At 29.0% G+C, this 17508-nt stretch overlaps 1 protein-coding gene across 1 annotated transcript; it reads left to right on the forward strand.

The window, feature by feature from the left end:
* The first annotated feature begins 11970 nt into the window (after positions 1 to 11970).
* Positions 11971 to 17176, forward strand: LOC109171256 (notchless protein homolog). The gene is made up of 13 exons (XM_019320322.1): positions 11971 to 12256; positions 12492 to 12573; positions 12690 to 12779; positions 13080 to 13205; positions 13372 to 13499; positions 14279 to 14478; positions 14833 to 14902; positions 15284 to 15394; positions 15487 to 15624; positions 15824 to 15966; positions 16048 to 16102; positions 16439 to 16495; positions 16615 to 17176. Exons 1-13 carry the CDS (start codon positions 12083 to 12085, stop codon positions 16696 to 16698), a joined length of 1458 nt encoding a protein of 485 aa, XP_019175867.1. The 5' UTR covers positions 11971 to 12082; the 3' UTR covers positions 16699 to 17176.
* Positions 17177 to 17508: the final 332 nt, after the last annotated feature.

The following is a 17508-nucleotide window of genomic DNA, read 5'->3' on the forward strand; positions in this document are numbered from 1 at the left end:
AAAAAAAAAGGAACGGAAATGTTGGTATTACGCACATGCGAACACACGACTATGCACCGACATATTGCCTAATCATCTATAATGCACTGACTATTGTTACTCCACGCACCCGGCCCCTAAGCTCCCATTATATATACACGACGTAATAAAGCCGGAAGGGTTGCAGAAGCTGGTATGCAGCCACGCTTACACGTAAATGCTGTTTTCAGAGGTTCACAAATATCGCTATTTTGTAGGTCGTTCGTCACCACAACAAAAACAGTAAAAAAACGCAAATAAAAGTATTACGCACACACCAATATGAAGGAATGCACCTACCTGTGCTTTGTACAGCTATTACTGAAGTGCGTTTCTTGGTTGATGATGGTGCTGCGTTTTCAGTATCTTTCATGCGTTTAAAATTTACTACGTGTATGCTGAAGATTTAATGATCCATCTCCTCAACAACCATACATTATATCCCTAATTTAATGCTTAAGATTCCATTACTATTAATGCCATAAATAGTTCAATAAGTACAATTACAGTTTAATCCTTTTGGTTAATATATCCTTTCTTCTTTTAATAATCTCTAATTATCTGAACCATTGATGGAAAATTAATCAATGGATAGCATGAGTTCTCATGACCTCATTTATCAAAGGGGTGCACCGAATTCGAAGCCTATATATATATATATATATATATATATATATATATATATATATATATATATAGATTAATGATTGAGATCATATCCTTAATTTCACACCATGCAACAAAGAGACGTCTCTTTGTTGCATGGTGTGAAATTAAGGATATGATCTCAATCATTAATCTATCTATATATATATATATATATATATATATATATATATATATATATATATATATATATAAAAAAGTAAAATCCTCCTAACAAATTTCCCCCCCAAAACTTTTGTAGTAAAACTTATTTGGTAAGTAAATGTCAAATGGAAATTAAATAAATAAATAAATAAATAATAATAATAATAATAATAATAATAATAATAATAATAATAATGTTATTACCTTAAATAAATAAATTATTATACTTTCCCTTAAATAAATAAATTATTATACTTTCCTTTTGAATTAGTATTTTCTACCTATAAATACAAGAGTTTCTTCAATCAAAGAATCTCAGACTCGTCTTTCTGCTTTCTTTTTGTATGAATTTTCTACATTTTTCTAACTATATTCTCACGTACTTCAATATGTTTTGCAGTTTGGACATCATGAATAGCTTCATCAACGATATCTTCTTGAAGCTCGCCCAAGAGGTGACTCGCTTGGCCCGCTACAACAAGAAGCCGATAATCACTTCCCGTGAGATCCAGGCCGGCATGAGATTGGTTCTTCCTGGCGAATTGGTAAAGCACGTTGTCTCTCTAAAAACACTAAAGCAGTCACCATATTTACAAGCTCTTAGATGAAATCATTTAAATCTATGTTTCCTTTTTATATGATCTCAATTAGGGATTAATAGATGTAAAGTAACTTGGATTTGAGTTTAATTTCATATTATTCTTCCAAAAGGTTTAATTTCATATTATAAGTATTGTTATCTACCTTCAACTATCAGTGAATCGATTAGCATTCTCAAAAAATAAAAAAATAAAAAATTGAATGTGTATATCTACGTGCATTTAAGATGCAACATGTGTATGATTCATTAGGCTTTGAGGCAGGAGAACACATCTGGGTACATTGCATATTAGTGGATCTGTATCTCATTGCAAAAAAATATCCATACAATTAATTAATTAATATAATTACAATTATCATTATTCTAATTCAAAAAAAAAACTAAAGAAATAATTGTAATAATGAAATTTGTTATTAATAATCTGTTACTAATTGACACAGAAATCAGACTAAAAGAAAAACGAAATTAATATTAAAAATGGGCTCGAATTAAAAAAATGTGCTTAATAAGTAAATAACTAATTTGCTAGACAGAAAATTAGGGTAAAGGAAAAAGAAAATGATTATTAAACATTATACCAGATTGTTTTTATGATTGAAAATGAATATTACAAACGTACCAGATTGTTTTTATGACCATAAATAAGAATGAATTTTACACACGAGAATCTATTATTAATATTATGTTATACTAATAGGCATGGGAATCATGCCAAATGAAAAAAGGATTTAATATTAAAAATTTATTGGAAATATAACACAGTTTTCCCTACGAAAAAATTATTAACCACCAAATGAAATATTAGGAAAAAATTATGAAGAAAAAAGAAATGGAAACAAATATTAACTCTTTCTATGAATGAAAAAAGGAAATGAATATATCCATATTTCACTTAAAATATAATCAGTAATTATATTATATTATTATAATTATATTAATTATTTATGAAGAAAAAAGGAAATGAATACGAAAGGAAAAAAATAAAATTTAGACACGAAAATATATTATTAATATTCTGTTATACTAATAGACACGGGAATTAGGCCAAATCAAAAAAAAACTAATATTAAAAATTTATTGAAAATATAACACCGTTTTCCCTACGAAAAAATTAGTAACCACCACGTGAAATATTAGAAAAAATTATGAGGGAAAAAGAAATGGAAATGAATATTAACTCTTTCTATGAGTGAAAAAGGAAATGAATATATTCATATTTCACTTAAAATATAATCAGTAATTATATGATTATAATTATTATAATTATATTAATTATTTATGAAGGAAAAATGAAATGAATATATTAATAGTTTACTGGAAATATAATCATTAATTATATTTTTTATAATTATATTACTTTTTAATTATGTGGAAATGAATATTAATTCTTTTTATGAACGAGAAAGGAAATGAATATTTCACAAAGAAATCTTTTATTAATATCATGTTACTAATCGACATGGAAATCAGGCCAATTAATCGACAATTATTAGAAAAATGAATAAAAATCAATATTAAGAAATATATGTTTATATATATTCAAAAGGAAGTAAAATATGAAGAAAAACGAATGAATATGTTTATATTTCACTAAAAATATAACACAGCTTTTGACACAGAAATCAGACCAAAAGAAAAAAGAAATTAATATTAAAAATGGACTCGAATTTAAAAAAAAATGTGTTTAATAAGTAAATAACTAATTTGCTACACAGAAAATTAGGGTAAAGGAAAAAGGAAATGATTATTAAACACGTACCAAATTGTTTTTGTGATTGAAAATGAATATTACAAACGTACCAGATTGTTTTTATGACCAGAAATAGGAATGAATTTTACACACGAAAATCTATTATTAATATTATGTTACTAATAGGCATGGGAATCATGCGAAATGAAAAAAGGATTTAATATTAAAAATTTATTGGAAATATAACACAATTTTCCCTACAAAAAAAAAATTAGTAACCACCAAATGAAATATTAGAAAAAAAATATGAAGGAAAAAGAAATGGAAACAAATATTAACTCTTTCTATGAATGAAAAAGGAAATGAATATATCCATATTTCACTTAAAATATAATCAGTAATTATATTATTATAATTATATTAATTATTTATGAAGGAAAAATGAAATGAATATGAACAGAAAAAATGAATTTTACACACGAGAATCTATTATTAATATTTTGTTACTAATAGACACAAGAATCAGGCCAAATGAAAAAAAGATTTAATATTAAAAATTTATTGAAAATATAACACCGCTTTCCCTACGAAAAAATTAGTAACCACCACATGAAATATTAGGAAAAAATTATGAAGGAAAAAGAAATGGAAATGAATATTAAATCTTTCTATGAGTGAAAAAGGAAATGAATATACTCATATTTCATTTAAAATATAATCAGTAATTATATGATTATAATTATTATACTTATATTAATTATTTATGAAGGAAAAATGAAATGAATATATTAATATTTTATTAGAAATATAATCAGTAATTATATTTTTATAATTATATTATTTTTTTAATCAGAAAGGAAATGAATATTTCACACAGAAATCCGTTATTAATATCCTAATCGACATGAAAATCAGGCCAATTAATCGACAATTATTAGGAAAAATGAATAGAAATCAATATTAATTCTTTTTATGAAGGAAAAAAAAAAAGAAATGAATATATTCAAAAGGAAATGAAATATTAAGAAAAACGAATGAATATGTTTATATTTTACTGAAGATTGTGAAGATGCGATCGAGGATATAACGATGGTAAATTTGATAATTTTGTAAGATTTTCTTAAACTTAGAGTTAGTAAGTTGACTTCGAGATTTGTACATGTTATATCAAGTTTACCAGTATGTAATATATACATATCAAAGACAACATGCGTCCAATACTGTTTACAATCAAGAAAATGTAATTTTCTTTAAAAAGAATAAGCAAGGTCTCTAACTTGCATAGAATCTTACAAAGCTAACAGATGTGATTCACTCAGCAGAATATCTACTAATCAACTGAATTACAAAAAATGCACATATCATATTTATATGGAAAAAAAAAATACTGTAGCTCCCAAACATTGTGCTATGTGTTCAAACTGCAATGCTCCTCATATTTGAGACTATCTATTATCAAGCCACGTGATGATGATGATAAGAGCATTACCTTTTTAGCCCAATCAACCAATGCTTCTTTGACCTTTTCAATTGAGAGTGACTTTCCAGTCCCTGGACACCCAGAAACATACAAACTTCCAGCCTTCCCCTGCTCAACACATTGCTTGCAAAATTCCAGAGCACGATTTTGCTCAGCATCTCAACACATTATGGTTGATGGAGCAGTAGATACATGCAATGCCTCTTTCACAGCATTTAATTGCTCGGGATCTATTTCTACAGAAGATAAAAATAGTAAATCACACATCACTAGAGAGCTACAGTGATATTATATCCTCCAGAACACATAACTAAACAAAATTCAAACTAAAATTCTTTTAAAAAAAACCCTGTATAAGCAGATTCGGGTCCGATTCTTCTATAACGAATGTCTGGTTTCTTCAACTCCTCTGTCGGTGGAAAGGTCTCCGGCGAAATTGAAGTCGCCTCGACAATGCCTTATTGACAGCCCGGCGATGCCTCATTCCGTAGTAATATTATACCTTAATTATAAAAATTCTACCTAATAATTTTAGTATTAAATGTCATACAATAATTACCATAAACAATGTTTAATAATTGACAAATTCAATTAGGCAATAAAAATTACTATTATAAAATCTTTGGTAATATGTACACATTATTTTATTTATTTCGATTTAATAATATTATATCTTATTTATAAAAATTCAAAATAATTCATTTAGTACTATTGAATATTGATTGACTAAAAATTATCTTAATTATTAAAGCAATTAATAGGTATTTAGCTTTAAAAATTTTTCAAATATATGAATTATTATACATAGTAGCATGGAATTAATTAGTATGACAATTATATTAGGTAATCTAATTAATAATTTACTTTTTAAATTATATTCCTTTTTTAATAATGAATATTTTCTTAAAGTATATACACAGATTATCCTTATCAACATAGAATTTAAAGTGTATAGATGTATAATATTATTAGTACAAAATCAATTACACTTGCCTTAATAATTAATTATTAATATTATTGCCTAATAATTATGTGTTGTCACCTTTTTCGGGGTAATTATTATGGTAATTTATATACATATATATTTTTATACTTAATGTATAATATTATTGGGCAAAAAATAAATATACTTACCTTAATATATATAGATTATTTTTAATATAATTTATTAAAGGTAATTATTCTCATAAATTTTCTTTCCTTCTTTTGTGTAATTATTATGGTAATGTATTTAAATATTGGAAGAGAAAAAAATGTTATAATTAATGAAATTATTGTTGTAATTGCCACAATATTTGGTAATTATAAATAATATAATTAAGAAATTTGAGAAATATAAGATTTCTTACGTAGAAATATTTGTGACAATTTCATTAAATTATAATTAATAAAATATGAAATATAATTAAAGAAATGAAATTATAAAATTAACAAAACATGAATATTTATAATTTTTTTTAAATATACATTCATACACTTTTTAAATTTCTAAATATAATTTTTTAAGTATAAATCTATCAATATAAATTAAAATTAATGAAATTATATTATAATTTTCCTATATACATATTAATAAATATTATGTGTATATACAATGTATTATACAATCATATAAGGATATGCGTCCGGTTAGAGTTTATATTTATTCATACAAAATTTAGAATTTACATTTTTATTAATTTCTAAGTACAATTCTCTTAGTTATTATTATTCATATTTTTAGAATTAATAATATATATATATATATATATATATATATATATATATATATATATATATATATATATATATATATATATATATATATATATATATATATATATAATACAATTTGGAATAAATCAACTTAATTATATGAATTTTTTCAATAAATTTATCTAAATATGTACATGATTAGAGATTATATTAACCATACAAAATTTAAATTTAAATTTTGTATGTTATGAAAATAGATACTTGACCAAATATATAAAAGTCCAACTATATTATTATATTGTACATTTTAACATTTTTTTTTATTTTTTATTTTAATTTTAAATTCATAAAAACAAAAAAAAAAACAAAAAAAAAAAAAAAACAAAACAAAAAAAAATTATGTGCAACACACGGGTAAAACACTACATTTTTAAAAAATACAATTTCATAAATATCATAAATTAATTAGTACAATATCATTTATATTTATAACAATTAAAGAAAAAAATAAATAATTTCAAATATATGAACCAATGATTTCAAAATGAAACTAATATACAGTTACAAATAAATATAGCATGATTAGATTTATTTTAATTTGTTTTAATTCCCTTAATGATATGACTTTTCTTTATCAGTTTTTTGTGGGAGACTAAGGGAGTGTTTGAGTTGCTGGAAATTATTATTATTTTTTGAATACTTACTAATAAAAAAATTTTTAAAATTACAATTTGATAAATATTATAAATTAATTAGTAGAATATCATTTATGTTTATAAATTATAATAATTAAAAAAAAATTCATATATGTGAACCAATGATTTCAAAATGAAATTAATATACAGTTACAAATAAATATAGCATGATTTGATTTACTTTAATTAATTTTAATTTTCTTAATGAAATTGCTTTTCTTTTATCAGTTTTTTATGGGAAGCTAATGGAGTGTTTGGATTGCTATAAAATATTTTAAAATAAAAATTCATACTAATAAAAAATCATTTTAAAATATTTTTTAACCCCTCATAACATGTGTAAATCTTATATTTTTAAAAAATACAATTTGATAAATATCATAAATTAATTAGTACAATATCATTTTTGTTTATAATAATTAAAAAAAATAATTGAAATATGTGAACCAATTATATCACAATAACTCTTTCAAAATTTAAAACAAAAGAACGGAAATTAAAAATAGAACGAAAATATTTCAATAATAATATTCTACATCATCAAGTAAAAGTAAATTAAAAATGAAAAGATAATATTTCAATAATAATATTCTACATCATCAATAGTAAAGGCATATTTTAAACAATAGTAAAGGTAAATTAAAAATGGAACGGAAATATTTCAATAATAATATTCTGCATCACCAATTAAAAATAAAACTGAAATTATGTAAAAATACCATTGCATATGATATTCTAATTGATTAATTGACGGAAAATAAAAAGAATAATTGGTTGAAAATGAATATGATATTACTAATTGACTGATATTTTACGATGATATATTTTCACCCGAGTCACACATTCTAATGGACTGAAGATATTAGCTATAGACGAGGACGGACAAGATTATGTTGCTACTACCAATGTCGTCTACAATATGAGGTTTTAATAATGTGTAAATACAATTTGTGATATTATGTTTTTTTTTTAATGACAAAATTGCTATATATCTACACACAAAAAAATAAAATTTTTTAAAAGCAATTTAGACAAAAAAAAATATATATTTTTCATACAAATGAATTAGGATAGCAATTCATTCCTATAACTGAGTTGCTAAAGAATGAGCACGTTTGCCTAATTTATAAAAATACTAAACAATGATAAATAAAAGCTTCAAAGTTACAACACTGCATGCATATATCTACACATTAGCTATTAATTTGAGCAATTATTTGTTTAAATTCAAGCAACGATAACATCAAAACATATAAATGATCCAAACTATATCTTCAATTGCACTATATAATATTTAATGTTCTAATTTAAATAATTATATATCAATCCAGATATTCTTAATATATTACAACAAATTCACGGGCGAAACCATATCTTTAATTGCACTATATAATATTTGAGTTATTACTGAAAAAATCAGTCTTTAATCACGGTTAATTGTATGTTACTTTTTTCCAAGTCACCCATCCTGATAGTCTGATAGTTTTAACTTTAGACGATGATGGATAAAATTCCGTTACTACTACCAATGCCGTCTAGCTATAAAGAGATTTTCAATAATGTATAATTTAAGCAATTGATATTATGTTTTTTTATATACAAAAATGACAAAATTGCTATATAGCTGATCTACATAGAAAATATATCTTCCGTATAAATAATTTATATAACTGAGTTGCTAGACAACGAGCTAATTAGCCCAATTAATACAAATTATAAACACTGATATATAAAATCTCTAAAGTTGCAACACCGAATGCATATATCTACACGTTAGCTATTAATTGGACAATTATTTATTCGAATTCAAGCATTGATAACATCAGAAAACATAATCAGTGCAACTCAATTCTTCAATTATATTATATAATATTCGATTTTATAATTTATACAATTGTATATCGATATAAATATTTTTAAAATTTTATAACAAATTCATTCCGTGCAACGCACGGGCGCAAATACTAGTTAAAAGTAAAAAGAAAAGTTGACAACAATAACATTCATGCATACATGCGTGCATCCGATGTTTTGTTATTTTCAATTTTTTTTATTGTTGTTAAAAATACAATTGATTATATGTTTGCATAATTATGCATGCATGCTGAGGTTGATGAACGGCATCTATCGAATGATACTACTGGAAATTACGGAATTTCCGACCACCTGAAAATGATCTTAAATTAAGTTAATACTAAAAAGTCTAAAAAGTTATCGGAAATAGCAACAAAGGTTTTTTCGGATATCAAAAGTGGTCGGAACAAGGCTTTCGACTTGATTTAAGATCAATTTCAGGTGGTCGGAAATTTCATAATTTCCAGTAGTGTGAATTAATATATATATATATATATATATATATATATATATATATATATATATATATATATGAGTAAATACCCAAAATGGTCCCTCGACTATAGCTAAATTCACAAATTGGTCCTCGACTTTTAATTTCAATCAATTAAGTCCTTAACTTTGTAATTTTAACACAATTTGGTCCCCTGTCTATTTGACAATTTGTTGACTGTGATTTTTGAGGATATATATGTAATTTCATGGTCCATTGTCGATTTTTTAAGGTTTTAGTTGCATTTTCAAATCGCACTGTTACATTTTAATGCACTGCCGAAAGCAATCTACCAAATCTGGTCGCCTTTCTTCATCCTCCCTTTGGATTCAATGTAGTTGAGTTTGTACCAGAGCGAAGAAGACGGCGTGTTTCCGAACCAGTGCAACGTCATCCTGGAGTCCTCCACGTGCTCCGACGAGAGTTGAAGGTTCTTCTGGAGATCGTCGATCACGGTCAACAAACGGTCAAATAGATGGAGGACCAAATCGTGTCAAAATTACAAAGTTAAGGACTTAATTGGTTGAAATTGAAAGTCGAGGACCAATTTGTGAATTTAGCTATAGTCGAGGGACCATTTTGAGTATTTACTCTATATATATATATATATATATATATATATATATATATATATATATATATATATATATATATATATATATATAAAGAGCGCTCATATGTGGTCATGTCATTAGGTGTGGCAATGTGGTTGTATTTGTGTCATTGAATCAATTGAATCTAACAACAGTTGTAATTCTGAGGATTTTCGCGCGTTTTGGAAAGTGGGGGTGTTATGGTAATTACAGTGGCCATTTATAGCGGGCGAGTTTCAGAATACACCAACAGTGTTGACAACATGCACCAATAGTGTACTAAAACACACCACAGTGAAACACACCAACGATGTATTCCCGTGTTATGGTAATTACAGTGGCCATTTATAGCGGCCGGGTTCCAAAATACATCAACAGTGTTGACAACATGCACCAATAGTATAATAAAACACACAACAATGTGATTTTTCCTATTCCGGTGCTTTATGACGAGTTTACCCTTACAGTTCGCAAGGTGGGAGAATGTGCACGAAAATACTGGAAGAATCTTGATTAATATGATTCATTGGATCTATCTAATCTAATGGCTTATAATTGACCATATGACCACATCTAACAACATGGCCACATGCATGTGATCACCTCTCTCTCTCTCTCTCTCTCTCTCTATATATATATATATATATATATATATATATATATATATATATATATATATATATATATATATATATATATATTGTTGGATATGTGCGAAAAATAAAACATAATTCATAACAAAATATGCAACATAATTAATTTGATAAAATAATTCGAATAGAAAACACATTATAAATTACATATCTCAATGTTATAGATATATGTGTATCTGTGGCTGTGTTGAACTCATAGGGGAAGGACTCAAAAATATGTAAAACTATATTAATGCAGGGATTTGAACCCAAGACCTACCTTATTACCAAATATATGGTCTACTAACTAATCTAACTCCTTGTTGACATTTACTAGTTTTTTTTAATTTTTTTTTATTTTTTATTATATACTAATACTAAAACCTATACTATATATACCTATACATACAAATATTATATATGGAGTGGGGGTGGGGAGGGGGGGGGGGGGGCAGCTGCCCCCCTTTGGCTCCGGTCCTAGTGCGGACAGATAATGGACACACGATAAATTAGTATCATGCACACAATTTAATACAAAATGGCACGTAAGAATACATGTAAATATCAAGTTTTGAACCAATGCTTTATTAATTAATAAATCTATGCACACACCATACAAATTATGACGCACGACTACACTCGCCCATGCACACAACATACAGTTTAATGGCACACGATTACATCTGTCCACAGTCCTTTATAATATAGTTGTCCTCATTTGAATACACTACTATATATATATATATATATATATATATATACACACACACACACTAGCGGGGTACGCGCGATGCGCATTTCAATATGTGTTCGGGCATTGCATAACGCGTATCGCGCGTACCCCGCTAGTTGTTAAAGAAATATTGGGAGGCAAGTTTGACTATTTTTGTATTAGTGGGGGGTTAAAACTACAATTTATCTAAGGCTGTGTTTAAAAATCTGAAAAATGATTTTTGAAAATTATTTTCTGAGTTTTTGGTGTTTGGCAACACTTGAAAAATACAGTCAACGGAAAACATTTTTCATTGACTGGAGAAAATGTGCCCATTTCGGCGAAAAATGTCTTCCGCAAAAATTTGACGGAAGTCATTTTCCGCCATTGCTATTTCATTTTTTAAAGGTTTCTGGCGAAATTGGATTCCGCCAAGAACCATAGCTATGGTTTCCGGGGAAAGCAAACGGATACCCAAACCTTTTTTTTTTTCAAACATATAAAATGTATTTTTATATTCTAAATAAAATAATTAAAATATTTAATTATACAATTCTATTCATTTTTCAAAAAATGAACTAAACACATTAAAATAATTTTTCAAATGCAACTAAACACTAAAAAAAAAATATTTTCTGAAAAATAACTCATTTTTCAAAAATTATTTTTCATAAGTAACTTTTTACCCTAAAATACAAATGAAAATTGACCGTTCTAAAAGATTAAAACCCTGTCAAACCCTAAAAGCTTCATTTTTTTTGTTGCTCTATGAATTAGCGCCATTCTGAAGCTTGATTTTGCCGCAAAAAATGTCCGAAGCAATGGACGTGGAAGCTCCCGTTCCGTTGCCCAGAGATTCCACGAACAGTGTCATGTGTCGGTTGACAGACCCGGAGGGCACTCCACTCGGAACTCCGATGTACCTTCCCGAAATCGCCGGTCCCAAAGAGCTCAATCAAATGGTCAACAAGCTTCTTAGCAACGTAAGTTAAATAACATTAACTAACCAGGTTTGTTTTTTAAGCAAAATTCTAAACTTGCTGATTTTTTGTTCGTGGAAATTACTTGCATATAGTCAAGGGTAAGTTCAACTAAGAGAAGATGATATATAATGTTATTTATTTTGTTATAATGTTGGTATGTCATTAATATACCCAATTTGAATGCAATATGGCTTTGTAAGTTGCACCCTCTGAGTCTGAGATTTCTTATATTCAGGATGAAAAATTGCCTTATGCATTTTATATCTCAGACCAAGAGCTGGTGGTGCATCTTGGGTCATATTTAGAAAAGAACAAAGGTAATTGTATATTTGTATCCCAGAGTGAACTATTCAAACTTAATCCTTGTTTTAAGAAACGTAACTAGCATTATAATCTAAATTGAAACTTTCTTTTAATGAATATATATTTGCAGTTTCTGTGGAGAAAGTCTTGACTATAGTATATCAACCTCAAGCAGTTTTCCGGATCCGTCCTGTAACCCGATGTTCTGCAACAATTGCTGGTATTTAATTTTCTGTCTTTGGTCATTACTGAACATTATTGATAGTCAGAAAACTATACTTGCATAAACATTTTTTTTTTCTTTTTCATGTGATTCTTCACTTAGACTATGTTTATCAAGAATTTAAATCAATTATTTGCAGCTTTAACTTTGTGAATTTTGTGTTAAGATTTCTTTGGACCATAGTTATTTCCTATTTTATTTATGTCAATATTTTACTCGGCATTGCAAGTTAGTAAATATATCTTTGTGTTTTGCATTTATATGAAATAATTCCTTGTATTGTGATGTTAATTGTAGGTCATACCGAAGCTGTACTTTCAGTGGCCTTCAGCCCTGACGGACAGCAGTTGGCAAGTGGCTCAGGTGATACCACGGTTCGACTATGGGATTTGAATACCCAGACACCGTTGTTCACATGTAAAGGTTAGACACAAAATCTTGCTCCACACTCGTTGCACTTACGCATTGCACATTTCAACCTGGGCATGCAGCAGGGGCTACTTAGGTTGACCACCCTTGAGATTGCAATTTGATCATTTTGAGGTATATTTCATAAACTAAAGTGGCAACATATTCTCTCTGCTACTAGGTCATAAAAACTGGGTTCTTTGTATCGCATGGTCACCTGATGGTAAATACCTTGTGAGTGGAAGTAAAACTGGGGAGCTTATATGCTGGGATCCACAGACTGGGAACCCTTTGGGCAATCCTCTTACTGTAAGTCTCCATTTGAGTGCCTTTGTTTAACTGTTGAGATCACTGGTTTCGTTACACTTTCACCATTGCACATCCTACTTCTTTTCAAGTTGATATAATATTATCATGAAATGATTTTTAGTGGTGATAAACCTATAATAAATTGATGCCTTAATTTTCTACCAGGCATGGTGCTTGATCCAACCAATCATGACCAGACTAAGATTTGCTCTCCCATTTCCCTTAACATTATCTCATTAGCAACTTGACTTTCTTATGGCTTGTTAACCACCTCTAGGAATTTCCACTTCCGAAGCAACACTTTGATGCTTAGCTTATGACTTGCTAACCAACTCTAGGAATTGTGACTTTTTAAGCAACATCTTGACCTGCACCTCTTCTTTGGTATGTCCTAATAGAAACTTGTGGCACAATGACTACATATCTGAACTTCCTTGGGCATGAATCTTTCTTGACACAATTGCAAATGGATTTTAAATCTGGTACCTCCAGAAGGATAAGCAGTTATGGGGACGGTGAACTTCAGTTTTGTTTATAACTTCTTTCCAATTCCCCAACCATCCTACAGTTATGAGAGTGTTGACATTCATCTCTGCTTGTGCATGCTATGTCCCCCCTCCCTACATATGCGTGTGTGTTTATAAATGAATAAATAAAAGACTCATTCAAACTTTTCATTTTGCTTTTCCTCATTTTGTTGCAGTGGGTCAGATTAAAGGTCATATCTGAATTGCTTATATCCCTTCAACTTAAATGGTTTATACTTGATTATGTTTCAGGGCCACAAGAAATGGATAACTGGTATTTCCTGGGAACCTGTACACCTCAGTGCTCCATGTCGCCACTTTGTAAGTGCCAGTAAAGATGGTGATGCACGAATATGGGACGCTACATTGAGGAAATGTGTTATTTGTCTTAGTGGTCATACACTTGCTATCACTTGCGTGAAATGGGGTGGAGATGGAAAGATTTATACAGGGTACGTAATCTACTTCACCTACCATTTTTGCTGTTGAAGGATTTACACTTCCACCAATAGACAGCTAATATTCTTTTGAAGGTTAAACTTATATCAGGCTTTTTTGCAAAAGCACAAATTTCTCTGGGTGCATTTTGTTATTGGTCTTTGCAAACACAAAGCTATCATATTATGGTTTGCTCACTTGGTATAAGGCATTGTATTTCTTCTTTTCCTTTGAATGCTTCAAGGATTCTACTAATTTATATAGTGACAATTGACAAATGGAAATAGAAACACTGGTACACGTGTTCTCTAATACAGTTTAAGTTTCTTTTTTTCATATATATTTATTATTATTATTTGCATTTATAGATCTCAGGATTGTACAATCAAGGTATGGGAAATTTCAGAGGGGAAGGGGAAGCTTATTCGTGAGTTGAAGGTAATTCCTTTTGTGTTTTGGTTAGCATTAAATATTTGTTCTTTCGTATGGCTACATGCTATATGTACTTCCTGTTACTATTTGTAGCTTCTCCTTTTTAGGCTGACAAAAGCCATTTAATGAGCCAAAATACAATTCCGTATCTCAAACATGGATTACCATATGCAAGTGCCTATGTATTCTATGCCCAAAATAGGGTAATAAAAACAGAACAACTTAATTTGTTGGTTAAGAGAGTGGAAATTGTTCAGAGATTTGTAATCTTAGTTGATGTTCTTACTACCTCTACAGTAATAAGAATTGACTGTCAGAAGCACTTTTAACTGTCTTATTATTTAGAGTTCATCACTTTCATAAACCTATTTCTCACTGCAAATGCAGGGTCATGGACATTGGGTTAACTCCTTGGCATTAAGCACTGAATATGTACTTCGCACTGGTGCTTTTGATCACACTAGTAAAAGCTTTTCTTCCCCTGAGGAAATGAAGAAGGTAACTCTTGATCTCACAGCTTTACTTATATTTATTTAAAGTATTCCCTTTCACTGTGAATTTCTCATGTTTTTTATTCATACTTTCTTCAGGTAGCATTAGAAAGGTACAATAAAATGAGAGGTAATGCTCCTGAGAGATTGGTTTCTGGATCAGATGATTTCACAATGTTTCTGTGGGAACCTCTTGTCAGTAAACACCCCAAAACTCGTATGACTGGTCATCAACAGGTATAGTATTTTCTAGTAACATGCTATTTATTATTCCTGTTGAAGTACAGCAAATCTCAATTTTGATCTTGCAACATCAGTTACTCTCAGATTACGTTTGGAAAGAATAATAATAATCTAAAACACTAATAATTTATTATTATTATTATTATTTGTTCTGGATCTTTGCAGCATTAATTATTGTAATTTCTTGTTGCAGCTTGTTAATCATGTTTACTTCTCTCCTGATGGACAATGGATAGCAAGTGCATCATTTGACAAGTCAGTGAAGCTATGGAATGGTATTAGTGGAAAGTTCATTGCCGCTTTCCGTGGTCATGTTGGACCCGTCTATCAGATCAGGTGAGATTCTGAGTATCTATTCTAATGTTTGATTCACTTAAGTGATGTAGATGTAGTTACTATGATTATTTTGTTTGACAGCTGGTCAGCTGACAGTAGGCTGCTTTTGAGTGGGAGCAAAGACTCAACGTTGAAGGTAAAAAATATGTATTTTCTTCTGGTAATTTTTCGTTCTCCACAAGTGGAACATAGAGTGGGGTAACATTTAGCAAGATTGATCTGAAAACACTAATAATTGCTTGGAGATTTGTATTAATGTGGAAGACCTAATAAATGTCGAGATATCTCAAGCACCTGAGATACAATCTAAAGATGTTTGTACATTAAGCTATCTATCATCAAAATCCAACTCTTAACCTAATTAGTGCATTTGAAATCATCACTTGCCTCTTGCATGCAATGCAGGTTATATACTATAAGAATGTAGCTTCATTTTTGAGTGAATTACTTGTTTATTTTCATTATTATATAGGTTTGGGATATTCGGACAAAAAAGTTGAAACAAGACCTTCCTGGCCATGCAGATGAGGTAAGCTCTACTCCTTCCCAGTTCCCAGGGGGTGAAAAACAGCACAGTTAAACCTGGACTCCTTCCCAGTTCCCAGTTCCCATGTATATGAATTTATTTTGAGTTTTAACTTTTTGAAGGTCTTTGCTGTTGACTGGAGTCCAGATGGTGAGAAAGTTGCCTCTGGTGGCAAAGACAGAGTTTTAAAGCTTTGGATGGGTTAATCTGCCACCTATGTCATGTCTATGGAAGATAGATATGGGTTTCTGGTTTTAGTTAAACATATTTTACTGGGTACAACCAAAAGCTTTATTTTACAGAGGATGAATCAAATCTCGTGAACATGTGGACCATCCATCAGAGAGCCCTCTTGTCAAAATACATGAAGTTGGAAGGTCTTACGGAATTTATTTTAGTTGAAACTGTTGCGTTTTTGTACCCAGGGAGGATGATCTCTATTGCTACATTTTGCAAGAGAAAGGCATCAAAGTGCTTACTGATAACATGGAGGGAGTTTCTCTTATTCATTTTCACTTGTACTGGTCTGCTGCACAGTGTAGTGTGTATACAATACAATATACCATTTTCCATGTAGCTAGTTTAGTTTAGATAGAGAAAGATTATTCTCCCAAGTAAAAGTTACTGATCAAAACTTGTCTCCAAGGTTTTTATTTCATAATATAAATGCAGAATTTATGTGAACATGTGCCAAGCATATATGTTATTTCATTGCACTTTGACTACTCTACTCTACTCTGCCAAGCATATTGTGCTCATATGACATGTAGTGATCTCTCCTATGGGAGGTCATAAGATCGAGTCTCAATGGAGGCGGTGTTGACTCCTTGTGCTTCATCAGGTTGAAAAAGTATAGATGAATAAATACTACAATATAATAGAATCAGTAGTACTCAACAAAAAAAAAAAAAAAAAAAAATACTTTACTCACTTCTCGGTCAATAACAAAAATGTTAGAAAATATTTTTTGGAAAGTTGGCTTAATTTAGCGTGCAAGGCTATTATATTAGTTACAT

The sequence above is a fragment of the Ipomoea nil genome, unplaced genomic scaffold, assembly GCF_001879475.1.
Source record: "Ipomoea nil cultivar Tokyo-kokei standard unplaced genomic scaffold, Asagao_1.1 scaffold3401, whole genome shotgun sequence".
Classification (NCBI taxonomy): Eukaryota; Viridiplantae; Streptophyta; class Magnoliopsida; order Solanales; family Convolvulaceae; genus Ipomoea; species Ipomoea nil.

Excerpts from the sequence above, each read along its gene's own strand:
- LOC109171256 (XM_019320322.1), top strand. The coding sequence starts at position 12,083 with ATGTCCGAAGCAATGGACGTGGAAGCTCCCGTTCCGTTGCCCAGAGAT. Across the intron at positions 12,257-12,491 it reads TCAACAAGCTTCTTAGCAAC|GATGAAAAATTGCCTTATGC; the intron begins GTAAGTTAAATA and ends TCTTATATTCAG. Across the intron at positions 15,967-16,047 it reads GGACCCGTCTATCAGATCAG|CTGGTCAGCTGACAGTAGGC; the intron begins GTGAGATTCTGA and ends TTTGTTTGACAG.